Source organism: Rana temporaria, chromosome 2, assembly GCF_905171775.1.
Source record: "Rana temporaria chromosome 2, aRanTem1.1, whole genome shotgun sequence".
Classification (NCBI taxonomy): Eukaryota; Metazoa; Chordata; class Amphibia; order Anura; family Ranidae; genus Rana; species Rana temporaria.
The window spans coordinates 327,958,800-327,986,500 of NC_053490.1; the positions used below are offsets into that span (position 1 = coordinate 327,958,800).

A 27,701-nucleotide genomic window follows, 5' to 3' on the forward strand; every position below is an offset into this window, starting at 1 on the left:
CTTGCACTTTTGTTTGTAATGTGATTGTTCTTCAAAAAAAAAATGTTTGGACTTAATTGATTGATTTAAAAATAGTTCCGACTTCGGTCAATATCCGTGGTGTGCTGGAGAATATTTTTTATTGGCTTATATTTAAGACACACAATATGGCATCTTCTATTATTGTACTAGACTTTGTAAATAAGCCCTCTAAATAAACGTATTAAAAATAAATCTTGCTGATAAAAAAAGGGAACATATTTACATATTTCACATTAACCAGATTGTATCTAGAATGGGATAGCATTAACTTTTTATTTTAGTCTTCATAGCAACTTGGATGTATTAGTGTATCATTTAATATACAAATTATGAAAAGGCATTATAATATTTAAACATAATTGCTACAAGTCGGCAAACAAGCATACTAAGAATAAATGCAAAATGATAGCCCCCTACTAAATTATTAGGGTGAATTATACTCTTACTCTAAAGTCTACACTACTAGCACAGAAAGGCCACATTTGGCAGTTTTGCATGAAAAAGGCAGACAAAGGCACCTCAGTTTTGCTAAACTGGCCTTTGTGGCTTTCCCTGGTGTTTTTTCATTCCTGCTGCCGGCCACAACTCCAGATGCTGATGAAATCACTGCCTAGCACACTAAACGCTTCCTATTCTGTGGCTGCTTCAGTCTAATCCACCCTCCTCCTTGGCCTGTGTAGGGGGAGTTAATAAAAAAAAAATGCAAAGGCAAATTAACTGTTACACCACTGTAAAACTGTGTATATGCATCTGCCTGCTGCTGAACATAAAGCACAGATTAGCATATACCATTTGCATGTGTTGTACCCACCATTGTATATACACATAAACACATTTTATATATACATACAAATATTATATTTCCATCAGCTCTACTTGAATATCATTCTTCTAACCATAAGGGCAAATGCAGAATGCTTTCAGGTGTATTTAAGATGCTTCTAAATTATTCGAGAACTTTACTTGTATGAAGAGAAAATAAATAAAAAATTGACAACATCTGACATGTACAGGTATCCTTCAGTTAATGCTATCCCGTTCTAGATACAATCTGGTTAATGTGAAATATATAGATATGTTCCCTTTTTTTATCAGCAAGATTTGTTTTTAATACGTTTATTTAGGGGGCTTATTTACAAACAATTTTGTTGCAGACTGATCACTACTCTTTCTAAAGCCACACCAGTACCAAGAGGCTACTTGTGTTTACATTATAGTTGTTATGCAAGTATGGTGGTTGTCGTATTATATAAGTCCACTACCATTCTTTTTATCATGGCACTGATTTATACATTTTATTCTGTAGTTATCTGATGAACCCCCATATCCCATTTCATAGTGTTGGTGGGTTGCTGTGGTTTTGGCACCAGGGCCAGTGGTCTTCCTCTCCCCGAGTGTAGAGGCTTTTGTTCAGCTGGTGTGCTACCTGGGTAGGGGCAACTGTTGATATCCTCTATAGCACCTTTCTTGGTGAGTTTACATGTAACAATATATATGTGAATGCATGTATGTATGTATCATAACAATCTTATACCCGATTTAATCATTCAAGGACAGTTGGAAACACCCAGCAGCAAATACTACATCTCAGTGTGGTCTTGTCCCTGATTTTTCTTATACAGCCACACAGGAAGTATATATATATATATATATATATATATATATATATATATATATATATATATATATATATATATATATATATATATATTTATGTGAACTATTAAAAAACTGTATGTAAAATTGTATATGTGCCTTTAAAGTCTATTTTTCTGAACTTTCAAACTTTATCAGATGTCTAAGGCCGCGTACACATGGTCGGTCAAAACCGATGGAAACGGACTGAAGGACCATTTCATCGGTCCAAACCGATGGTGTATGGGCCCTATCGGTTAGTTATCCTTCGGTCAAAAATTTTAGAACTTGCTTTAAAATTTAACCGAAGGATGCCTAACCGATAGGTCAAAACCGACGGTTAGTATGCAAAAGCATCGGTTCAAAACCTGCGCATGCTCAGAATCAAGTCGACGCATGCTTGGAAGCATTGAACTTCATTTTTCTCAGCACGTCGTTGTGTTTTACGTCACCGCGTTGGACTCGATAGTTTTTTTAACTGATGGTGTGTAGATACATCAGACCATCAGTCCGCTTCATCGGTTAACCGATGAGAACGGTTCTTCGGACCGTTCTAATCGGATAGACCGACCGTGTGTACGCGGCCTTAGTAGTCTGGAGACATATTCTGGCCATCAAGGCAATTTGATTATCCCAGCCTATGGGGTATTTGGTTAATGTCAACTTTTAGGCTGGGTTCACACTATTGCGAATTGGATGCATTTTCACCAATATACAAACTGGAAGGGAGTATTACGTGCTTCAACTGGAGCTCCACCCAAAAGCTTTGCTTGTTTGCCTCCCCCCTCTGTTGCCACATTTAGAAGCTTTCAGGGGAGGGGGAGCAGGTACCTGGTTTTGACAGGTACCTGCTTCCCCTTCCAGCTGATCTCACCACGGCAAACTCAGCTAGAAGTTGGTATCCCCTCCTTCCCCCTGGCCGCCAGACCATTCACAGCAGGCTTCCCACATGAACAGTAAGGAGCCGGCTGCACATTCGGCGGCTATGAATGCCGATTGAGTGACAAGGAAGCGTGCCCACAAGATAACCCCCCCGGGAGTTCTGGTGTTCAGGGGCCACTCTGTGCAAAACAAACTGCAGAGTGGAGGTAAGTATGACATGTTTTTTTATTTATTTTTTAATAACTGAAGCTTTACAATCACGTTAAAACACTATGCAATGAAAAATATTAATTTTGTTAATTGTTAATTTTATACATTTGTAATTCTATATATGGAAGCCATACTGCCCTGTCAAGTCCTCTATGTAAAGTGTGGTCTAATTAGCTGGTCCTAAGCTCTGGGTTTCTGACATGAACAACAAGTTTTCTTTGCATAAGAAATACCTCTATGACCAAGTTGCAGTGGGTGGGATGAAATGTGTCAGTGGCATGGTCAGTGGAGGATCACTCGCTGAAGCCATACACCAACGAGCACTGGGTTGGTCGATCCGTGTCCGGCCTTCCTAATGCTGACACTCCTGGATTCGTGTGATTGGATGCCTGCATCCCCATTTTGAGCACCAGCGTGAAAAAACATCCCTACCTCCAGCTTCAAACAGGGCTACATGCAGGGATGGACTGGCCATTGGGACTATAGGGAGTTTCCCGGTGGGCCGATGGCTCAGTGGGCCGGCTTCAGTGACAGCGGACTGCCGCTCCCTCCGCTCCTCTGTCTCACCCTTCCTGCAGCGCTCACCTGGGGGGAACAGAGAAGCAGAGAGAGGAGCAGGGGGTACGACAGAGGAGCATGGGGGAGGGGACAGACAGCTGACTCAACAGCTATGGCCTGGGAGTTTCTCACTTCTGCCTAATCTTGTCCCATAAGGGGGCACAGAACTGATTCTTTGCCCCGGGTGAAATAATGTCTAGCTTCCCCACTGGTACTGCCTATAAGAGTACCAGTACCAGTCGTTCTACTCTAATAAAGTAGAACAGCTAGTGGCTAGTGAAGGGGGAGAGAAGGCTTGGGTGGCCTGGAGGGGGGGGGGGGGTAGCGGGTGTTGTCCGGCCGCCATGGGAGAGACCTGTCAAAGTGGGCCAGTCTGGATGAAATCCAGGGCCAAATTTTTGTCCCAGTCCAGCCCTGGCTACATGTCTTTTCAGGTATTCAGATATAAAAAAAACACTTTAAATGGTTTATTTAAAAAGGCCAAAAGGGAGCAAAAGTGAAGTTCATTGACCGGGTTTACATGCACTTTAGGTTTGGCCATAAACTGGCATATTCAGCAGCACAAACAGAAACGTGCAAAATGCTGTAAATTGTGGCAACACGCAAAACACCCATTGGCCCAAATAATCACTTAACAGCCCAAAAGTAAAACACAGTGTTTGCATTTTTCACAGACTGATGGTTATATATCTCTGCTATTTCCGCCTGTCAGCACATGAGAACACAGGACTCCTGACTGTCCCCAAGCAGTTTCTCCCTCCCCCAGTATAAGTGCTGCTGTACAAAGGATTACAAAAGGCTAAAATCAAGTGAAATGTAGGTAATAATGCTAGTTTCACAACTTTTTTTATTATGTATCTTGAGTTCAAATTTACTCTGACTGAAACAAAAGTAACAAATCAATATAAAAAACAAACTGATTAATATTTTTGTATTGTAACATAACATATTTGTTTGCAGGTCAAATCATTGTAATAAAATGGAATCAGGCAATGGTGAACTTACAGGAACATAAAAAAAAAGTCATTTGAGGAGCGAAGCTCAGCATCCAACAAGCCACAGCTGTAGAATTGGTCATGTCAAAAATGGTTAAGGCTTCCTGTGACCAATTGCAGCACAGGACAAAAACAAACCCTGTTTCTAACAAGTGGATTTAAATATTTATTGTACTGAGCCCTTATTAAGGCATTTAAATCAGCTCAGATGTTTAATCTTGGCACACAAGCCTTTCTGCGTACTGCTAAAGAGCTCAAACCTTGGCTGCAATTCTGCAAATCGCCCATCTTGGGAAGTCAAATCCTTGAACATCATGCAGAGAACATGTGGACAGGTCATCCTCAATAGGAAGTAAACTAAAGGGAACATTAGACATACACATTTCATATCTTAAAGCTGCAGATTCAACGAATCCTGATGGAAACTTACAAACTATACTTAATCCAGCATATTAGCTTCTGCAACAATTATTTACATTTTGATAGAAACGGTTTGGAAGTATGGAAACAATACAGGATATCTAGTCATTGAAAGAGGAAATGCATATTAAACTGGAAGGATGGTAAGCAATGTGACAGCATTATTCACTGGAAGAGAGGTCACACGGAACAGCACTACAGCTAGCGTGATAGGGTGAGTAAATAGATTTAATAGTAAGAGAAATGACAGATCAGGGCCAGCTCAGTGTCCTGTCAGAAATCAGGAAACACAATCATAAAACAATTTAGCAAGGAATGTACAGATCCACCCAGTTCTGTCTGTTAGATGAAAACAAAAGAGTGATCTTCAATGCAAAGTTCTGTTCTCAAACCCAGAACAATGAGAAACTAAATAAAAAACAAGTGGGGCTTTTCTGAATCTACTGTCAGAGTTGCTGCGCCTGTACTGGGACCAAGCTAAATTATATATATCATTTTTTTTTAATAATGTAGTCTAATGGCATAAGATTTGATCCTGACTCAAACATTACTTTCTCAGATCATTTTGGGATCACTAATAAACAATAAAATTACACTGAAAAAAAATCTGAATTGTTTTATTTTCATGTATAGATCACGTGCCAGAAAACCTTGAAGTTGTGCAAAATCTTTTCTTCTTCTAAGGAAGAAAGGAAAGCGGAAAGGAAAGCAAAAAACAGAAAGGGGAAAGGAAAGCGGAAAGAGTAAAGGAAACAAAATAAAAACAGAAAGGGGAAAGGAAAGCTGAAAGAGTAAAAGAAAGCAAAAAACAGAAAGCAAAAAAAAACAGAAAGGGGAGAGAAAGGAAAGCGGAAAGAGTAAAGGAAAGCAAAAACCAGAAAGCAAAAAAACAGAAAGGGGAAAGAAAGGAAAGCAGAAAGAGTAAAGGAAAGCAAAAAACGGAAAGCAAAAAAAACAGAAAGGGGAAAGGAAAGCGGAAAAAATAAAGGAAAGCAAAAAAACTGAGAGGGGAAAGGAAACCGCAAAAGAGCAAAGCAAAGCAGAAAGGAAAGCAAAAAAATTGAAAGGGGAAAGGAAAGCAAAAAACGAAAAGCCAAAAAACGTAAAGGGCAAATGAAAGCGGAGAGAGGAAAGGAAAGCAAAAAACGGAAAGTGAAAAATGGAAAGGGGAAAGGAAAGCGGAAAGGGAAAAGGAAGCGAGTGCATTAATAGCTTACATTTTTGTGGATTACTGGCAGGTATAAGAATGAGAAGATTTCTTATTATATACTGCTTACACTGAGATGTATGCATGTATGTGTGTATGTATTTCTACCCTAAAAACACATGTATTGAGGCGCCATACATCGTACTGCGCTGCGTCATGTCCGCCGTGGAGGGATCGGCTTTATAAGGATTGAGCTGCGGCTTCCGGTCCTCTTTGCAGCCTTCGAGTCCAAGATGACCAAGAAAAGAAGGAATAACGGACGTGCCAAGAAGGGACGTGGGTATGTCCAGCCTATCCGGTGCACCAACTGCGCCCGTTGTGTCCCAAAAGACAAGGCTATCAAGAAGTTTGTGATCAGAAACATCGTTGAGGCTGCAGCTGTCAGGGATATCTTTGATGCTAGTGTCTTCGACACTAGCCTATGCACTGCCTAAGCTTTATGTGAAGCTGCACTACTGTGTTAGCTGCGCCATTCACAGCAAGGTGGTCAGAAACTGCTCTCGTGAGGCACGCAAGGATCGCACACCACCACCAAGGTTCAGGCCTGCGGGCGCACCTCCAAGAGCACCTCCCAAACCAATGTAAGGAAATCTGCTCAGATGTCTAATCAATAAACTGTTAAAAATTAAAAAAAACAAAAAACAAACACATGTATTATTTTAATCGCTCCCCCAGCCCCCCAAAAATGTAACTCTCCATGCAATATTCATCTGGCCTCCAAAGCTGGGCAATGCAGAACCTCCGCTCCACCACAGGTCCTCTACTGGATTTACAGACAGTTAACATCATATAACTTACTTCCTGTGAGCCCAGACTGTCACAGACACAGTCCATGGTGGTACATCAACATGCCGGATGTGCCAGACTTACAGTACCAAACAGCATATCATCAGTGCTAATAACCTTTGCTGCCGGGAGAAAAGGGAGACCCAAAAGACACTAGATGAGCATCCAAAAAGATTTTTTTTTTTACATGTTTATGATATTCTGGAGATCCTCCAGGCCCAAAAATGTATATTTATTCACAAACACTCATTCCACAAACAGATCTCCTATGAAGAGGACAGAAATGTTTCAAATGTTTGGGCCAAACACCCATCCCCTGGCGAGGTAACAAATCAAGAACTGCAAAAAATGCTCTAAAAAACTGCAATGGCTTCAACACCACTTTACAAATACAATACAAATATATAAATATCATGCTTAATAACAGTATTTACAGTAAAAGCTGTGGGGAGGGGTTCAAATATTTAAAGACTAGCGTACTGCTTTAGGACTTTAACAGAGGCCCACTCTAATTTCTGATTTTGTTATACACATTCCTTAACCTCCCTGGCGGTAAACCCGAGCGTGACTCGGGGTTGGTTTTCAATGTTAGGATCGGTATCCCCGAGTCACGCTCGGGGTGGACATGCAGCGGCGCGGCTTACCTTTTGCTGGATCCACAGGCAAGTTACTCACCTTGTCCCTGGATCCAGCGATGCCACCCCGCTGTGTGAGCGAGCGGGACCTCCTTGCTCGATTCACAGTCTCCCCGTGTGCCGCCGATCTCCGTTCCCTGCGATGTTACGACGCACGGGAGCGGAGAACGGCGCCAAATTCAAAAAAGTAAACAAACACTTTACATACAGTATACTGTAATCTTATAGATTATAGTACTGTATGTAAAAAATACACACCCCTCTTGTCCCTAGTGGTCTGCCCAGTGCCCTACATGTACTTTTATAAAAATAAAAAATGTAATTTCTGCCTAAAAACTGTAGATTGTCCAAAAGTGTCCCTTTATGTCAAAAATGGTTTTAGATCAGCTAGAAAACAGCGATAATAAATTATAATCACTTGCAGAAATGTGCGATAGCGATTTGTGGGGAAATTCGTCATACAAAAAAAAAAAAATAATGACAGCGACAATTCTGCAACTGAGCAAATTTCAGTGATTTTGAGTTGATTGCATTATTGAATAATTTTTATTATAATTATATTATTATTTGTTATAATTATTTATTATATTATAATTTATAATTTTGTTTAAAAAAAAAAATCATACCCGGGATGCCTACAAGACTCTTGCTTGGTCAGATTTAAGTGAGTTATTTCTAAAAATTACAGGCCTACAGTATAAAACGCCAAATTTCCTTGCAAAATAATTGTACCGCTTTTGGTACGTAATTCCAGACAGAATCATACCGCCAGGGAGGTTTAAGCAAAGTTCCACCCTTTTAAAGTCAGCAGCTACAAAAAGTGTTTCCCTGACCCATATTGTATATATATATATATATATATATATATATATATATATATATATATATATATATATATTATATATATATATGTGTGTGTGTGTATATATACACACACACACACACACTCTTATATACATGGGGTTACATTTTTCTTTTTAATCCCCTGTTCTGGCTATGTCTGCGGATGCCGGGTTGTGTTGGTTTCTTATTTCCCGGGGGCTGCGTTGACCTCCCTCTGCATCCACCTATGGGCGGTGTTTGGGGAGGTCCATGGCGACGCATGGCATCATGTTTTCACGCCCGACACGTGACATTACTGTCATGGCGCTGCAGCATTGCTAGTCACCTGCCCCAAAACATAGGATCGGGTGGATGACATACCCCCTCTGCTCTGGTACAATGCCGAGTTAGTTCGGGCATTGCGTTCCTTTCCCTTTCCAACCTAAGTGGTGCGCACATGGCGTTGGCGGTGGCCCTGCTTTGTGTTTCCTATCTGGGGTATGGACGGCGCCTCTTTGACATCATACGTCCCCTTCCTTCTCAATAGTGGACTTGTTTTATCACTCCTCCAACTACGGATTTGGGTATGTAAGATCTGTGGGATCACCCCTATTTTTGCTTTTCTATATGTTTTGTTCCTGAGAACGGGGTTATTCCCCTTTACCGTTATCTTCCAGGGCTACAGTTATACCTGTTTTATATATTATTAAATACTTTTATGGTTATTATGTTTTTATCTCCCAACCATTCTATAGGTTTCCTGGACGTGGATGCTTGGTCTGCTGTTCAGCCCTCCCTTTGGGAACCTCCTGGGTTTCGCCGCCTCAGTCCCCAGTGGCTGACACTTTCTCTTCCCTTTTTCTTATTGAGCTGGTATGTAAGTATTGGGGTATTTACCCCTCTAATATTCTTCCTGGAATATACCCATCACATATATGAATTATTTTTGTTTTTTCATATTAATTTTAGACCCCCTTTTCTGCATCTACTCCTGAAGTGGAGATCAATCCACAAAACATGTAGAGTTATTGGATGCTTAGAGAACATCTTTTGGATTGTCTTGCTGTTATTACGTTTGGTGCTCGATTTTATCTATGAAATGTTATTTATTAATTACATAGTCCTATGGGACTATGATGAATTAGTCAATATGACTCAGCTCAATGAAATGTGTTTACCCAATTCCACCATGTTTGTATATTGTGCACTGTATTTTATTATCATATAATAAAATTACTATCATATGTGTATATTTATTATTTATTTATGACTGGCCTCATTTAAAGTCCACTTTACCCTTGTTCCTTCCCTTGATTTTGTTATACCCTGTTGGCATGGTACACAACTACTGACAGCTGAACTTCTGCATTCCGTGTAAAAATCAAACTTCTATATGGATGACAGACACTTTGCATTTCCCCTAGTTACAAAGCTAATTCCACTAAAACAATGATAGTTCCTCCTCAAAATGAACCTTGCACTAGAATACATAGTCTGCTTTTGTGGCAGCCTCCATCCCATTTACAAAATGCTGAAAAAATTACAGAAATAAAAGGAAATTAAAAAAAAAAAAAATACTTGCCCTACTCCTGGGCTTCTGATCTTCTCACCTAGACAAGAGTGGCAACACTGGATCTTCTTGCATGATCCTGGGAAAGCTGTGGATCCAAGTTCTGTTACAATGATGCACTACTACACTGTGCTGGAGCATCCTCTTGCAAGATCAAAAATCCCAAGCTTTCCCAAAATCCCTGAAGCCCAGTGACTTTAGCAGCAGGAAGGAGGAAGCAGTCGGAACAGAGTAAATACAATTTTGAAAATATTTTCACACTTTTCCTTCAGGGTCCATGCACACTGGGCTTAAAGGGGTTGTAAACCCTAATGTTTTTTCACCTTAACTCATCCTATGCATTAAGGTGAAAAAACATCTGAGGCCTTGTACACATAACCGTTTTCCTCGACAGAATCCATCAAGAAACTTGGTGGCAGATCTTTTTTTCCCGAGGAAAACGGTCGTGTGTATGTTTTCCATCAAGGAAACTGTCGAGGAACTTGATGAGAAAAAAAGAGAACAAGTTCTCTTTTTCCTCGACGGGAGTCTCAATTTCCTCGTCGTGTTTCTCGTTGGGCTGGTTTTCGACGAGAAACGCGTTCGTGTGTATGCTAAGAAACCTGCGCATGCTCAGAATAAAGTATGAGATTTACCTCGGTAAAAGTAGCGTTTGTAATGGAGATGGCACATTTGTCACGCTGTAACAGACTGAAAAGTGCAAATCGTCTCTTACCAGACTTTTACTTAACGCGCAGTAACATGAGATTAGCAAAAGCAGCCCCAAGGGTTGTGCCAGTGGAATCGAACTTCCCCTGCCATTGTATGTGTTGTACGTCTCCGCGTTTGAGAATGAGGAGATTTGGTCTTGACCGTGTGTACGCAAAGCAAGCTTGTCAAGTTTCTCGACAAGCCTAACAAGGAACTGGTCGAGGAAAACGATGTTTCGTTTACGACGAGTTCCTCAGTCGTGTGTACGAGGCCTGACTGTTACCGGCCCCCCAGCCCCTTAGTTTTATTAACCTGACCCCCGAAAAGTCCCTTGTCGAGAACGCGCTTAATGTTTCCCCGTGCTTCTCGGCTCTTCATTGAAATTGATTGATAGCAGGGCAGCCATTGGCTCCCGCTGCTGTCAATCAAATCCAATGACGCCGGCGCCAGGTGGCCAGGCTTGGTCCTGCACTCGGCAACTATGGACGCCGAATGCAGGACTTGGGAGCGCGCCAGCAAGGTAACCCCTTTGGGAGAGTGCTTCCCATAGGGATTTATCTGAAGCGGGTGGAGCTGAGAGAGCTGCCAGGGGACCCCAGAAAATGGCATTCGGGGCCACACTGTGCAAAATAAACTGCACAGTGGAAGTAGGTATGACATGTTTGTTATTTTTATTTTTTTAAACAAACCTATACTACCACTTAAAAAAAAATGGCAGTTCTTTTGGCAGAAGAAAAATGCACATATAGAGTGCTTTTGTTCACGCGTTCAACTATTTTATGCCCGAAAACTTCTCTCAAAATACACAAACCAGAAGTTTTTTTTTCTCTGTCTTTAAACGCTGAGCTTAAGGCTTCTTTCACACTTGTGCGATTTGTCATGCGCCTTTGTACACTAAAGTCACATGACAAGTTGCACCCCATGTTTTTCAATGACAACCGTTCAAACATGTGTGACTTAAAGTAGCAGAAACTTTAAAAAAGGTTCCTGCACTACTTCGGTCTGACTGTCATGCATTGTAGACTGCAATGTAAATCCTCAAAAGCTGCATTAAAGTTACAACTGAATGTTATACGTGCAAAGTTGCATCCAAGTCGCACCCATCCAAAGTTGCACTCTGAAGTCTCCTGAATTAGCGGTTGTGTGAATGGAGCCCAAAAAATGCCTCTAAACATCATGTGCATAGACACATAGAAGAACATTGAGCTGCATCTACAAGCAAAACGATAAACTCTTGCAGAAGCATAGCTTTTTTAATCCAGTGTGCATGGATCCTTAATGTGAACTGTATTTTCTATTATCACTGTAACAGTTTTTTTTTTTTAAACAGGAGGGGCTGCCACATAAGTGAATAGGACATTTTAATGTACATTTCTAACAGAAAAATGCAAATGGAGACATTTCTCCTTTAAAGGTAAGGTAAATCCATAGACTGAAGGAGGAAAGTGTGGAGACCTAATTTATGTACTATTACACTTCAGAAATCAAAGGAAAATGATGGAAACAAAACCAACAACAAAAGGTTTACCTTTATTGCATCAATGACAAGGTCTCTTGCTTCTAGTTCCCCTTCTAAGATGCTCAGCAGTGTCAGCAATTCTGGCTTGCTGAGTTTTTCTAGATTCATTGTGTTCCCCTAAACAAAGGAAACAGAGAAGAGTTAGAAACCAAACATTTGGTTAGCCAAACTATTAACAGCGAATATAGGAACTGTAATATAGTGCTATATACATACAGTATATATGAAAGAGGAACTCATCTTAATATGCATTCTTTCACTGCAACTCCTAGATTTTAGCATGACCAACAACTGCAATTGCCAGTTTCACCTGCATAGCTGATGAAAGCAGGTATTGCACTATTGGCTATAAATTAATAGCCGACCAGAAAGTGAGTATCAATGCACATAAAATACACTAAATGGCCAAAAGTGGAGGGGAGTGCAGTTGGATTTCTCTCCTAGCCTTCACTTTTCTAGAAATGCTTTCCATAAGATTTTGGAGTGTGTCAATATGAATCAGTGCCCATGCAACCAAAATAGCATTTGTCCGACGGAAAATCCGATTGCGGCATAGAACAGGGTTTGACAATTTTGCTTGGAATCTAGGAGCCAGCTAAAAAAGTTAGGAGACAAAAAACGCACCCCGTCCCGCCAAGATTGCGCGCAGAAGCAAACACATACGTGAGTAGCACCCGCATATGTAAATGGTATTCAAACCACACATGTGAGGTATTGCCGCGACAGGTAGAGCGAGAGCAATAATTCTACCCCTAGACCTCCTCTGTAACTCAAAACATGCAACCTGTAGAATTTTTTAAACGTCGCCTATGGAGATTTTAAAGGGTAAAAGTTTGTCGCCATTGCACGAGCGGACGCAATTTTGAAGCGTGACATGTTGGGTATCAATTTACTCGGCGTAACATTATCTTTCACAATATATAAATTGGGCTAACTTTACTGCTGTCTTATTTTTTTATTAAAACAAGTGTATTTTTTTCCCAAAAAAGTGCGCTTGTAAGACCGCTGCGCAAATACGGTGTGACAGAAAGTATTGCAACGACCACTATTTTATTCTCTAGGGTGTTAGAATCAAAAATATATATAATGTTTGGGGGTTCTAATTAGAGGGAAGGAGATGGCAGTGAAAACATTGAAAAAACACATTAGAACTGCTGTTTTGCTACTTGTAATGTAACCTGTAATGCCAACGACCACCACAAGATGGCTCTAGTTCACAGAAGGAAGCTGAGGCCTGCAGAAGGCCACAAAGCCGCGGCCTCAATTACAAGCCGGCCCGCGCCGGCCAGTAATTGAGGCCGCAGATTTTCGGCCTTCGGCAGGCCTCGGCTTCCTTCTGTGAAGGCCGCGGCCTCAATTACCGGCGGGCGCAGGCCCACGCTGGCCGGTAATTGAGGCCGCGGCTTTGCGGCCGTTTGCAGCTCTAAGCTTCTCCAGGCGCTAGGTCGCAATTTCTTGTCGCAATTGCGACCGGGTGCCCGGATTTTGTCAAGGCCTGGCATAGAAGGTCAACGGAGAGGGAAATGCAACTGCTGGGATGAGTGATAAGGAGGTAGTTAGTAGATTGGCGGTGTTGCTTAAAGCGGAGGTCCACCCGATCTGCAGCTGCTGACTTTTAAAAAATTGACACTTACCTGTCTAGCGCGCCTGCGATGTCGGCAGCAGAAGACCAGCAATCGCTCATCTCTCGGCTGCCCTCCTTGTGAGGGAATCAGGAAGTGAAGCGTTGCGGCTTCACTGCCCGGTTCCCTACTGCGCATGTAGTGTGGTGCACCCTCACTGGTCCCTGCTCTCTCCTGGGACCAGTGTTTTTCCCAGGAGACAGAAGGGGGGGATGGCGTGACTCCCACGGGAGTCTATGCCCAGAAGTGGCTGCTAATACCTCTTATCTTAGACAGGTATCTGCACCCCCCTCCCCCCTGAAAGGTGCCAAATATGACCCCGTTGGGGGAGGGTTCCAAAAAGCGGAAGTTCCATTTTTGGGTGGAACTCCGCTTTAAGAAAGGGGATGTTTTGAAAATGTTACACAGGCGAAGAAAGCAAGATTTGGACAGTGATTGGATTTGGGACTAAAAGGCCAGCAGAGTCCAGGGTTACACCTGACATGAAGGGAGGGGCTGAAAATGTGGGAGAAGGGGGCAGAAAACAGGAGTTCCGTTTAAACAGAGCTAGTTAGAGTTTGTTTTAAGAAGTGGTGTAACAACCAATACTGCTATGTCAGTAAATTAGTGATTTGTGAGAAAATGAAAATGAATTGTAAAGGATTTTTTTTTTTTAAAACAAACATGTAATGGCATTGCACAAAGTGGCCCCAAACCTTCTCTTCTCGGATCCTCTGTGGGCTCTTTTGGCTCCTCCTGTTCTCAGTGTGCCACTATAGAAAGCCGCTTCCTATCCTGGCACAGCCCCTCGACCTCATCACAGTATTTGACTGACAGCAATGGAAGCCAATGGCTCCCACTAACTCAGACATGCACAGTGCTGGATCGAGAGACGGACTCAGGTAAGTATGGGGGTGGTGTTGCAATACTTATACCTAAAAAATGTTTATCCTAAAGCAGGGAATGCATTAACCACTTGCTTACTGGGCACATATACCCCCCTCATGCCCAGGTGAAATTTCAGCTTCCGGCACTGCGTCGCTTTAACTGACAATTGCGCGGTCATGCGACGTGGCTCCCAAACAAAATTGACGTCCTTTTTTTCCCCACAAATAGAGCTTTCTTTTGGTGGTATTTGATCACCTCTGCGGTTTTTATTTTTTGCGCTATAAACAAAAAAAACAACAATTTTGAAAAAAAAATCAATATTTTTTGTAAAACAAACAAAAAAAAAAATCGCAATAAGCGCTTACAAAATATGGGACATAATTATTATTATTTTTTTTTTTTACTAGTAATGGCGGCGATCTGCAATTTTTTATTGGGACTGCGACATTATGGCGGACACATCGGACACTTTTGACACATTTTTGGGGCCATTCACATTTATACAGCGATCAGTGCTATAAATATGCACTAATTACTGTATAAATGTGACTGGCATTGAAGGGGTTAACACTAGGGGGTGAGGAAGGGGTTAAATGTGTACCTGTATTGTGTTCTAACTGTGGGGGGAGGGGGGTGACCGATGCTGTGTCCCTATGTACAAGGGACACAGATCGGTCTCCTCTTTCCCGTGACAGGACGTGGAGCTCTGTGTTTACACACAGAGCTCCACGTCCCTGCTCTGTCATTACCGATCGCGGGTACCTGGCGGACATCGCGACCACCAGGCACGCGCATCGGCATCTCTGGGATGCGACGGGCGCGAGCACGCAGTGGACGTCATATGACGTCCTGTTGGATTTTCAGAGCCACCGTGAAGCCGTCATTTGACAATGGCCCGGGCCTCAGGTGGTTAAGGTAAAAATATTTAGTCTTTAGAACCACTTTAAGGTCCCATTCACACCTGAGCGTTTTGTAGCTTGAAGCATGAAGCTACAAAATGCTGCAGGGGAAAAAATAAAAACATTTTAGGCAGATTACAGGCGTTTTTTAGGCTCCATGAAGCTGAAGCTGATAAACTATAGTTTATAGGCGTTTTGGCTTTTTTTTTTTAAAAGCCCATAAACTGCACTCTATGTTAGCCTGTGTGTCAATGCACACCTGGGCGTTTTTTTGTGTTAATGAGCTTTGGAGTTTATGGGCTTTTTTCTGAACGCCAGAAATTTGCGTTCAAAGTGCAGTTTTTCGATGAAAAAAAAATGCAAAAAAACCCCGCAAAACGCTAATAAACACTCAAAAAATGCTGCTCACCCACGTTTTTTTTAGCATTTTTTTATCCATTGAAAAAAAATGCTAATAAACGCCATTGCAAAAACACTAAAAAACTTTGAAAGGCTACCTGCAAAGCTACTGGCGTTTTTTATAGCTTTTTTTAGATTCCAGTGTGCATGGAGCCTTATGCTTTTTACATTGGTGACCTTTTGACCTGTACAAAACTGCGGTAAAATCACGCAACTTTCTGCCTGAAGACGCTATGCTCAAGTGTGAATTTGGCCTAGGGGGTGAGGTTAAAAGGGAGAGATAGATCTGGGTTGCACCAGCATGGGGATGATATTGAAAGCCATGTAAGTTTATTTATTGACCAAGGGAGGAGGCGTATATGGAGTATAGAAGGAGTCCAAGGACAGAGCATTGGGGGACCCCTACAGACAAAAGGATAAACAGAAGGGAGGTCACACAGAAGGAGGCCTTATAAAGGTAGGAGGAGAACCAATAAAGAACAGAGTCTTGGAGACAAATGTGGAATAGGAGTGACTGGTCAATTGTATCTAAGGCAGTAAAAAGGATCAAATAGTATGAGTATAGAGTAGAGTGTATTCGTTTTAGCAGTTAGTAAATCATCAGGAAGTTTTGTACAACATAGAGAGTTACAAACATTCATTTCCTAAGGTTTTTATTTTCCTCTGTGGTTCACTAGTCATCAATTTACTGGAACTTGGATAGAGCATAGCTAATTAATTCCTATGGGTGGGCTAGTGAGGTCTGAACATTGATCTTTACCTTTTACATCTTATTTTGCTTCCAGCCTTGGAGATTGCACTCCCGAGATATACATTCCATGTACAGTAAGATGCCTGTGTACAACCTGTTTTGTTTATATATAATAGTTACATATTCACAGGGCTGATCATATGAAGATAATGTAGGCATGTGCGGAATGTGTAATGCATAGTGGAATGGGAGTGTTTGGGTTGAGTAAAAGTATTATTTAGGCTGGTTCAGTGCAGTTACAGGAAAATAACACCACTAAGACTAATTACGAAACAAGTGTTTACAAGTCCTTTCCAACCCTTAATACAAACATGTGTTTGCGTTTTGAGGATGTTGGATGGAATATCAGACTTTCAGTGCTGGCGGTTTCTGACTACTATCGGTATGTTTGGTCTCACAGACCATGTCTTCTAGACTTTCAAGCTCCAAGTCTGACAAGTCACTAGAAGAGACAGTTTCCTCCACAGCCACATAACAAAATGGGCAATTCCCTTCTCCACTGTCTCGGATTGGACAAGGTGGATATCATGATGTCACCACCCTGCCTTCACCTCGTCCAATTAGAACACACTGATTACTGATGTGTCCATGTGAGTAAGTTATCCTCTGTGTTTACTACTACTACTGTGATTTCCCACTTTCACAGCGGTCCCACTTTAATGAAATAATGTATGCTTTAATTGCGCCATGCTGGACCAATATACTAAAAAAAAAAGCTGCCAAAAATCTGTGATACCAAAATTTTAAACAATATTCACACCAAAAAGAAATCTTAGTGTCCATGCATTTTGTCCATATAATAGTATCAAAAAGATATAAAAATGTCCAATATTTAGAATAAATCGCAAAAAAAAAAAAAAGGATCAGATCCCATATGATCAATCCACTTCACAGTGACAATGTAGAAACGGAAGAAGACACCCACTAAAATGGGTGTGCCACATTGTGCTGTCACAGGATCCTTACCAGAAAAGTTTGATCACCATGTGATAAAAGATAAAACAGCGCATATACCTTAAGACCACCCCCTAATTTTTCAGCTAAAAGGTTGGTTTTGGGATATACTCACCTTATAAGATGACCCCCTTCCGACTAGTCTGTCTAGAAGCTGAGGGGTAGGGGTAGCCGCACTGTGCCCATTGCATGCCTCACCTCACTGTGCCCATTGCATACCTTACCTCACTGTGCCCATTGCATACCTCACCTCACTGTGCCCTTTGCATGCCTCACCTCACCTTGCCCATTGCATACCCCACCTCACTGTGCCCATTGCATAACTCACCTCACTGTGCCCATTGCATGCCTCACTGTGCCGATCTCCATACCTTATCCCTGTATGCAGAGTCAGACTGCGGGCGTCCATTGTTCAAAAGCCGCGCCTCCTCCTCGCCCTGTTCCGTGATAAGAAGAACACTCAGTTTCTTAGCAGAGCCTGTGTTCAGTGTTCTGCCTATCACGACATGTTTCGAGGCCTTGGACGAGAGGACGCCCCTGATAGGCTGAACACTGAACACAGGCTCTCCTGGGAAACTGAGAGTTCTGCCTATCACAGAACAGGACAAGGAGGAGGCGCGGCTTTTGAACAATGGACGCCCGCAGTCTGACTCTGCATACAGGGGCGTATTACGATACCCGACTCTGCATAACCGGCATATAAGACGACCACCGATTTTTGGGGGATATTTTTAAGTACAAAGGGTCATACGCTAGAAAATACAGTAGGTTTAAACCATTGTGATCCAAAATGCCCCGATTTCAGCACATCCTCTGAGACTGGTTCCACTTGTGTAAACGACATACAGTAGGAGAAAGCAACTCTCATAGGGTAGTACAGTTAAAACCCAAATGTATTAACATAATAAAGTGCGCACTCACACTATACTAAATAGAATCCAGCAATACCACAAGTACATGTATCCGATTAGCATCGTTTACTGGTAGCGCGTTCGTTATGACGTAATCGTAAAAAATACTTGGAGTTAAACTTGAAATTAGAATGTCCTTATAATGCAGATGGAATTCCAAACAAACAAAACAATTTTTATGTTCAGGAAATGGTGATCACGAAGTTGTGCCTCTTTCAGCTTGTAGACTACGCAAATATGACAAGTGAAAATAAGCTATTTCAAGGGCTAAGCTACATCAGTGGCTGCAATTTCTTCTGACCATGGAATCTTGGGATCAATCAAGTTATAAAGTACTTAACTAATTATGCACAATTGCAGCACTGTGCTATCAAGCATTACTAATCGGATACAAGTTCATTTGTAACTTACACCACAAAAGCGCATTGTTTTATGATTTAATGAGCGCCAGCTGGATCTCCTCATCATTTTCTGGTGATTTTTAGTTAGATTAATTAACTATTAATTAGTATATTGAACAAATTTTAATTGGACAGCCGATGGCTTTGTGCCCATTGAATGTGTAGTGTAGAAGGTGTTGTATGTAGCTACACACACACACACACACACACACAAGGCAGGAAATTCAAACCTGAGAACCTTGAGACTCCATAGAAAACATTAAGAGATAAATCAATACGGCTAGATTTAAAAGCCTCATAATAGGGTGTACTATAGACAGTAAGCTATAGTTACACTAGAAGGACTTAGTACAAACAATCATACGAAATTCTCATCGGTACAAACTCATGTGACGAATGACATTCAAAAGGGACTTCTACAAATCCATTTGATTCTAGTGTTTCATTTACAATTGAAAACCGCATTCACTGAGATTTTCTTTTCTATCCCGTGCCTTTAAATTTTCTCCTCAATGTGGTTGAAAAGAACGTCGATTTGACCCCACTAACAATTTGAAAATTCAATGAACATTCTTAAAACAAAAATCTGAGGTCAATTCTACCAGTGTATGGGGAGCTTAAAGGGATTGTAAAGGTAAAAAATGTATTCCCTAAATAGCTTCCTTTATCTTAGTGCAGTCCTCCCTCACTTACCTCATCCTTCCATTTTGCTTTTAATTGTCCTTATTTCTCCTGAGAAATCCTCACTTCCTGTTCTTCTGTCTGTAACTGCCCACAGTAATGGGAGCCACACTAGCTTTTAGCAGTGTTTCTCTGCCTCTATTCAAAATCAATAGTTCCCTACGAGAGCCCATTGATTTGAATAGAAGAAGTCACATCCAAGTCGGATCATGAAAATCTGACTTGTGGTGCAACCTGTGCACTGAGGATTCTAAAGAAGAACCCCCTTGCCAGGATGAAGAGAAAAAAAAAAAGGGAGACCCCCCACACCAGACCCTTATCCGAGCATGCAGCCCGGCAGGTCAGGAAGGGAACGGACGGACGAGCGCCCCCCTCCTTCCTGGACCATACCAGGCCACACGCCCTACACAGGAGGGGGGGTGCTTTGGGGCAGGGGGGGCTCTGCGCCTCTTTCAACTCTGGCCGGTGGTTGTGGGGGTCTGCGGGCAGGCAGCTTATCAGAATCTGGAAGCCCCTTTGAGAAGGAGGCCCCCAGATCCAGGCCCCCCACCCTATGTGAAAGAAGTAAGGGGTACATTGAACCCCTACCTATTCACCTAAGAAGGTATAAAAAAGTACACAGGTCTTTGACAAAGTCCTTTATTACAGCAGCTCCAATGTGTCTTCTCCCCCCTTCAGCCCATTTTTTTTGTGTGGGGGTTCCACCTCAAAATCCATACCAGACCCCTCAGATTTACAGCGTCTGCACTTCCAAGTGCACTAGTAGTGCAGAGTGGATTTGCCTTTAGTAAATCAACACCAATGTGTGTTATCCCAGCACAATAGTGTTAAGGGGGCGAAGAATAGAGAGAGGATACTAAAGCTATAACACACACTTCTTTTTTTGCAGATTTTGACCAGGTTGAAAGGGTGGATTTAATGACAAAAGCAGGGATAAAAGCTTACATGCATAAATACATGATAACAAAGAGCTATTAGGACAAGCACAGATATCATATGTCCTAGAGAGCACAGCAATACCCTGGGGTGTAATACCGATAATGGGCCGCAGTATGTATTCCAAAATTAGCTTTATGTTAATTACTCTTAATGAGTAATATAATTCACCACCTGAGACCAGAGGGTCTCCATTTAAACTACTTAGCAATCGCTGATTTAATGGGTAAAAAGACCCTAGGCTAAAAACTGCTAAATGTGGCAATCTTTAAATAAAGATGCATAAAGATCCTCTTTAGCCAAAATGTCATAGGTGATTGGCAGCCCATTGTACATATAGAAAGTCTTCTATATAATCACACACTGTAAGCGGAGAAGCCAATTATAAAAAAACTCCAAGTCACTGCAAAATGGAAAATAGAATCTTTCATTTCTGTATTCCATTCTTTTCAAAGGTCAACTGCTGGCACTGCTGCTGTGATGCACGTGCGCAGCCTTTGAGTGCATTGGAGGCGCCATTCCAAATGTATGGAAAGTCAGTCCATGTAATGGCCATTGGCAAGCCTTGCCACAACACATAGAAATAAGTGAACTGAGATTTTCAGTTCTGCTAAGGTAGTCTTGTGATTTACATTCCTCTAACACATTGCATAGCAATCCAGTTTCCTCTATCATACTTCTTATTTAAGGTTTAAAGTGGACCTTTTTTTTTGGAGGGGGTGGGTGAGCTGGGTGGAGCAGGTATCTTTTATGTTAGGTACCCGCTTCCACTTTCTCAATTCTCAACAAGGGCAAAATATCTCCATGGCCACCCAACAGCCTTATGGGACAGAAGGCCACAGGATTGGTTCTACAGAGCTGCCATTGTTTATGTGCAGTGAGGAGCCAACTATGAAAAATCAGGAAATCACAACCAGATCTCAAATTCAAGATGGCAGCATCAGAGAGCAAAAGGCTGGCAAAGAATCAACTGCGGAGAAGAGAGTGCTAGACTATGGCAGGGATCCTCAAACTACGGCCCTCCAGCTGTTGTAGAACTACACATCCCATGAGGCATTGTAACACACTGAAATTCACAGACATGACTAGTCATGATGGGAATTGTAGTTCCTGAACAACTGGAGGGCCGTAGTTTAAAGATCCATGCTCTATGGGTTAGTAAGTATTTGTCAGCAACTACGGTACTGAAAACCTCCATGAAAAAAAACAGGCTGATGAATTCCTTCTGGAAGGGTGGATGAAAGAGGGCTTGCATCCACCTATCTCATCCTTCCTCCAGTCAGTGAAAGCAGAACCAAAATGCAAACTTTTGGTTCAGTCAGATGGGCCTAACTGGACACATAGGTGGGCGGATAGAGGCAAAAGCAAATCCGATTACACCCCCCCCCCCCACCCCACTTATGGGTGATTTAGTAATGTCTGTTTTGATCAGTGTAATCACAGGTAAAATGGACAGACGGACTACCTGTGTGAAAGGACTCTATACCAGCTAATAGCCAAGACTTCCACGAGCCAATGGTACATGTTTAAAAATCTTTCTAAAGTCAAAAATGGTTTTCTTAAAATAACAAACATGTTACACTTGCCAGCTCTGTGCAATAATTGCACAGAGCAGTAGCGATCATCTTCTTCTCTGGTCCTCCGCCATGGCGCTCCTTAGTGTGTCACCATTGAAAGACATTTCCTATAGTGACACACCTGCAGGCTCAAACCCAAGCTGCCACATTGCTGCCACTATAGACACAGACAGCAAGATTTGGCCCTGACCCCGCTCTCTTGTCACAGGATTTGACTGACAGCAGCAGGAGCCAATGACTCTTGCTGCTTTTAGTAAAGCCTGTGAGAGTGAGGAGAAGAGAAGAGGAGAGAGCTGCTGCACCTCCTGGTAGAAACTTACCACCACCTCCTTGCATGAAAGATGTGGGCAGGGTTGCCAACTTTCAGAAAATTTTGTAAAATCCGTACATTTTGCATCTGTCCTTGAATGTCCATTACGGATATGTAGGCTGAAGGTCCGTAACTGACATTCATGGACAGATGCAACAATTATGGATTTTACAAACTGTTTGTAAATTTACTGAACGTTGGCAACCCTGGATGTGGGAAAACTGCAACATTACCAGAAAGAATTAGAATTTTGCTCATCTGAAAGGCATAAAGACCTAAGCTATGTGGATTAGGCGGCTGCAGCTGATATGTGGGGACATCTAGGTGTCTGAATGCTAGTATGGAGAATAGCTGTTCTGCCGTGATGGAGTTCCTTTAAACACAAAACAACTTTATTTATTCAGGTGTTATACTGTATATAGTATATTAACAGAATAGTGCGCCAGCGATCAGAAACATCTGTTCACTTCTATAATACTGTCACAATGTAAACAGACGCAAAGCCAAGGAAATTATATAACTAGAACAGTTCATAAAAAACAATATTAGCCCGTAGACACCAAAAATACAGCCTATATATCGGCCTAAACTTACTTGCACTTTATAAGAATTGGATGTATTATTCAGCATTTAGAACCACAAGAAGCAGTTTTCCTCTGGCCTTGCGCTGAAACCACTTCCTACTCAAAACATACTCAGGAAGTCCAAAGAAAAACAACCTATTGTAGCTTGTAAAATATAGGAACTGATGAAAAGCAAAGTCTTCATTTATAACACCAAACTGCTAATGAGGTAACAAAGTAACGTGGAAAATGATAGCACAGAAAATGTATGTGTAGGGAAACCCTAAACCCCAAAATGTATGTTTGGCATCATGCATCACTATACAATTTTTTTCAGCAAACCCTTTTTTTGTTGCAAATCTGCAAAGCTCCACTTCCTGCCAGTAACAACACTTTATTTTCCTGTTGCTGGCTGACAACGCCAATCCACTGCATCGCAATTAGCAGCAGCGTTACACGTTCACATGGTGCACCAACGTGATTTTCTGCAGTGGATAAAGGCCAGTCACTGCTAGGGCACATAGAAAACAATATGTGCCCCATTCACATTGCAACGTAGCCTGAGGCTGCGGTAAAATACAGACACGTAGTATAGGAAGGCACCGCGCAGCAGTGCCATACATGGCAATGCCGTGCAGAAACATGAAAGCAATTCTAACAGTTGTAGTCTTTAAAAAAAAAGACTATACTTACTTAGTGTAATAGTTTTGCACAGAAGCCCCGATCTTCTACTTTTTAGATCCCCCGCCAGCCATCTTGGCTCCTCAACCCTGCCCAATGCCCCCAAAAGAAAGCCTCTTGCTATGGGGGCACTCGAGCAGGCTTGCTCCCAAGCCACGCTCCTGTGAATGGACATTGTCCATTCACACACACAGTGAGGCTTAGACTCGCTCCCCCTCTCTCCTCATTGGCTCACTGGCTGCGATAGACGGCAGCATAAGCCAATGGCTACAGTTGTTGTGCGAGCCAATGAGGACCAAGAGACCCCACTGCTCTCATGTACATCGCTGCATCGAGATGGGGTTCAGGTAAGTATAAAGGGGGGCTGAGGAGGGAACTGAACACAGAAGGTTTTTTTGTCTGAATGCATTAGGCCTCTTTCCCACGTACGGATCCTGTGAGGATCCGTACCTTTCTCATCCGCTTGCTCAGCGGGGATCGTTCCGTTGATCCCCGATGAGCCGGTAGATGACAGGTCGGTACACTGTGCAGGGACTGCCCTGTCAGATCTCCGCTCTCCTCTATGGGGGGATCGGATGAACACGGACCGTCTGTCTGTGTTCACCCGATCGGCAGATGGATGGAAAAACAGGATTTTCCCCTGTCTGCAGAATCGGATCATAGCGGGGACTGATGTTCATCCGCTGACACCCGCTATCCCATAGGGATACATGTATGTCCGTATTTCATCCGAAAACGGATGGAAGAAATACGAACATAATTTTCGCACGTTTGAAAGATCCTAAGGATAAAAAACCTTCTGCCTTTAGAACCATTTTAAACAATGTGTCAGTTTAAAGTCAAATAAAGGTAAAAAATATAACAGCGTGATGCGCTGGAACACACATGACACCGCCCTCTGCCCAAGGCCTACATCAGTCAAAAACTGACACCTGTCTGCGAGCAGGCAGTGTGAATAAGGAATTGGTTGGTACAAGTCTATACGAAAGGCAAAAGTCATCTGAAGGAGCACACATGGTGGGCCGACAATGCTGCAGCCAATTGTGAAGCTGATAAGCCAACAACTAGAAGTAGTGTTACCGACAGGATCTTTATCTCAGAATGGCTGAGGGTCGAGATCATTCTGCACCTGCGGCGCTGCCAACACACTGTTTATATTTGCACCTTGGCCCTGAATTTACTAAGCAGCAATGGTGGAACATATGATCCATTTACTCTGTATGCTCATAAACGATTGCACAAGTGTGCATACAGCGTATATATAGTCAAAATTGGAACATAGATGTATAATTGTCTTGCTTTGGTTGTTGTAGCTGAACACCAAAATGGAACTGCGTAAATGCGCCCATAACATGCATGCTGCATTTAGATCCATATAAGTTACATCTGTGTGCAATCAGTAAACACAGATACAGGGTTTGATTTATCAAAGCCACATAGACTGTGCACTCTGCAAAGTGCAATTGTACTCTGCAAGTGCAGTTGCTCCGGAATTTAGTAAATGAGGTAAAGCTCCACTTTGCAAACAATACCCAATCACGTGCCAGGAAAATAAAAAAAACAGCATTTTTGCCTGCACAGGATTGGATGATGGAAGTCAGCAGAGCTTTCCCTAATTTACTAAGCTTTGGAGCAACTGCACTTTGCAAAGTGCACAGTCAATTTCCCTTTAGTAAATCAACCCCACAGTATACAGCTGATATTAAATGCAAATCTTGACATCTCCTGTAAAAATAGACATCCTGGGCCAGATTCACATAGAATTGCGGCCGTGTAACGTAACCCATTTACGTTACACCGCCGCAAGTTTTCAGTGTTAGTGCCCGATCCACAAAGCACTTACCTGTAAACTTGCGGCGGTGTATCGTAAACACGTCCGGACGTACTGCGCATGCACCGTTCGCAATTTTCCCGACGTGCTTTGCGCGAAATTACGGCGGCGCAACGTGTTTCTGAATCGCAACGTGCGTAACGTACTTACACCGGAAAAAATAATAATTCAAAAGTGACGCGGGAACGACAGGCATACTTTAACATGGTGGAGTAATTTTACACCATTTTAAAGTACCCCTAATTTTGCGACGGGAGACTAAGACTTGCGCCGACGTAATGACGGGAAAAACCTTTGTGGATCGCCGTAACTGCTAATTTGCATACCCAACGCTGGAATACGACGCAAACTCCACCCAGCGACGGCCGAGGTACTGCATCCTAAGATCCAACGGTGTAAGTCAATTACACCTGTCGGATCTTAGGGCTATCTATGCGGAACTGATTCTATGAATCAGACGCATAGATAGAACAACAGATACGACGGTGTATCAGGAGATACGACGGTGTATCAGGAGATACGCCGTCGTATCTGTTCTGTGAATCTGGCCCCCTGCTCTTTGGAGGTGGAAGGGGCAAGTCCACGCTCAAATCTTACACAAAGTCCATTCACCTTGCTTCGCTGTCCTTAGCTCTGCATCTACTTTGCGTTTTCCCCTGCAGTTCCACTGACTGTACCCTCTGTTTATTTCCTCATGTGATCAGTCTAAATTGCCTAGGTTTAACACCAAACAAAAAAAACTTTCTGTGAAAACATCACCAAGATGCTAAAAGCTACAAATTCCCAGTACAGAGCAATCGCAGATTCACAAGTATCAACCTAAAGCTGAAGTTTACCCCCCCCCCCCCCCCCCCCCCCCAGCATAACGTCCCCTGTCGGCAAGCATACAAAAAGCTGAATTTTTCTCAGCACACACGTTAGTGTGCATTTTAGGCCAGAAAATGACTTAAACCCCCACAACATTACATGGCTTCTGAAACCTGAGAACCTGTGCAATAAAGTCCGTATCTGCAAACTTTATGCGGTAAAACTATTTTTTTTTTTTTTTTTTTTTAGTAATACTATAACTAATTCTAGTGCACACAAAAACAATAGAATTCTATTTTTTTCCTAAAATATGTAACAGCCGAGACTTTGTCTCCCTGCATGGTTTTCAAACAGCACTAGATTTATTTTCATTCCTGGCTGCTGGCTAGGGACTTTATACAATGCACAGGCAAAAAAATCACACATTCTCACTGGTTGCTACCCATGTGGATTGGTCCTTGAAAGTCTTGTCCCTCCCCCAGTCTGTGACTGCATAGTGAAAAATATTGCACTAGTCTGAACTTGGCTCTTTGTCACTCTGCTGCCCTCCATCAGCATGCTCCTTGCAAACATAGGAATACTGCATCATACCTGATAGAGCCCTTATCCTACTCCACCCAAGAATGGAACTTCCACTGCCTGGATTCCTCCGGTGTCACATTTGGCACCTTTCATGGGGGAGCAGATACCTGTAAAATACAGGTATTTGCTCCCACTTCTGGCGAAAGATCACTGCAGTATCCTCTGTGATCTATGCCATTTCTGGCCCCTCCTTCATCCTCCCCACTGTCTTCTGGGAGACACACGTCCCAGAAGACAGCAGAGACCACTCAGAATGTGCAGCGCAACTCGTGCATGCCCAGTAGGGAACCAGGCTGTGAAGCTGCAAAACGTCACTTCCCGATTCCCTTACCAGCAATGCACACAGAGCTGAGGGACGGGTCGGCTTCGGTTGAGGACATCGCGGGTGCCCTGGACAGGTAATTGTCCTTATTTAAGAAGTCAGCAGCTACAATACTATGGTCACATTCAGGTATTTAAACTAGTTACATTTAAACAAATAAACGATTTACAGTAAAACCTTGGTTTGAGAGTAACTTGGTTTGAGAGCGTTTTGCAAGACAAGCAAAATGTTTTAATACATTTTGCCTTGATATACAAGCGATGTCTTGATATAAGAGTAGCGCCATGTCACAACTGAGTATAAAAAAAAAAGAGAGGAGCCTCTAAGGCTGCATTCACAACTGAGCGTAGGTCGTTCAATCGTGCATATTCATGCTTATTTGCACATTTGCATACAGCGTCGTCCGACGTTTTTGTACTTCGACGTTTTTTATTTTAGCCAATAGGAAAAATTATCATCTTTTCATCACGTGTTGCTATGTTGGTAGATTGTTTTTATCTTCTGCCTGGGTGAAATGTTCTATTGATTAAAGCGACAAAACGCCCGTAGCAAACGCTCGTTGTCGTGCTAGTCGCTTGAATCGAGCGTTTCCATTACTTTCTATGGGAAATAGAAACGCTCAAAAACGCCCAAACCGCCAGATTCGCGCGTCAAAAA

At 42.3% G+C, this 27,701-nt stretch overlaps 1 protein-coding gene and 1 pseudogene across 2 annotated transcripts in view; one reads left to right on the forward strand and one right to left on the reverse strand.

The window, feature by feature from the left end:
- CTTNBP2NL (CTTNBP2 N-terminal like) overlaps positions 1 to 27,701 on the reverse strand; it is a 134,004-nt gene that overhangs the window by 59,178 nt on the left and 47,125 nt on the right. For both annotated transcript variants that reach the window (XM_040337490.1, XM_040337489.1), the window contains exon 2: positions 11,960 to 12,067. In XM_040337490.1, the coding sequence (XP_040193424.1) occupies positions 11,960 to 12,058 (99 nt within the window). In that variant the 5' untranslated portion in view covers positions 12,059 to 12,067. The remainder of the gene's footprint in view (positions 1 to 11,959; positions 12,068 to 27,701) is intronic.
- LOC120927057 lies at positions 6,101 to 6,563 on the forward strand (annotated as a pseudogene).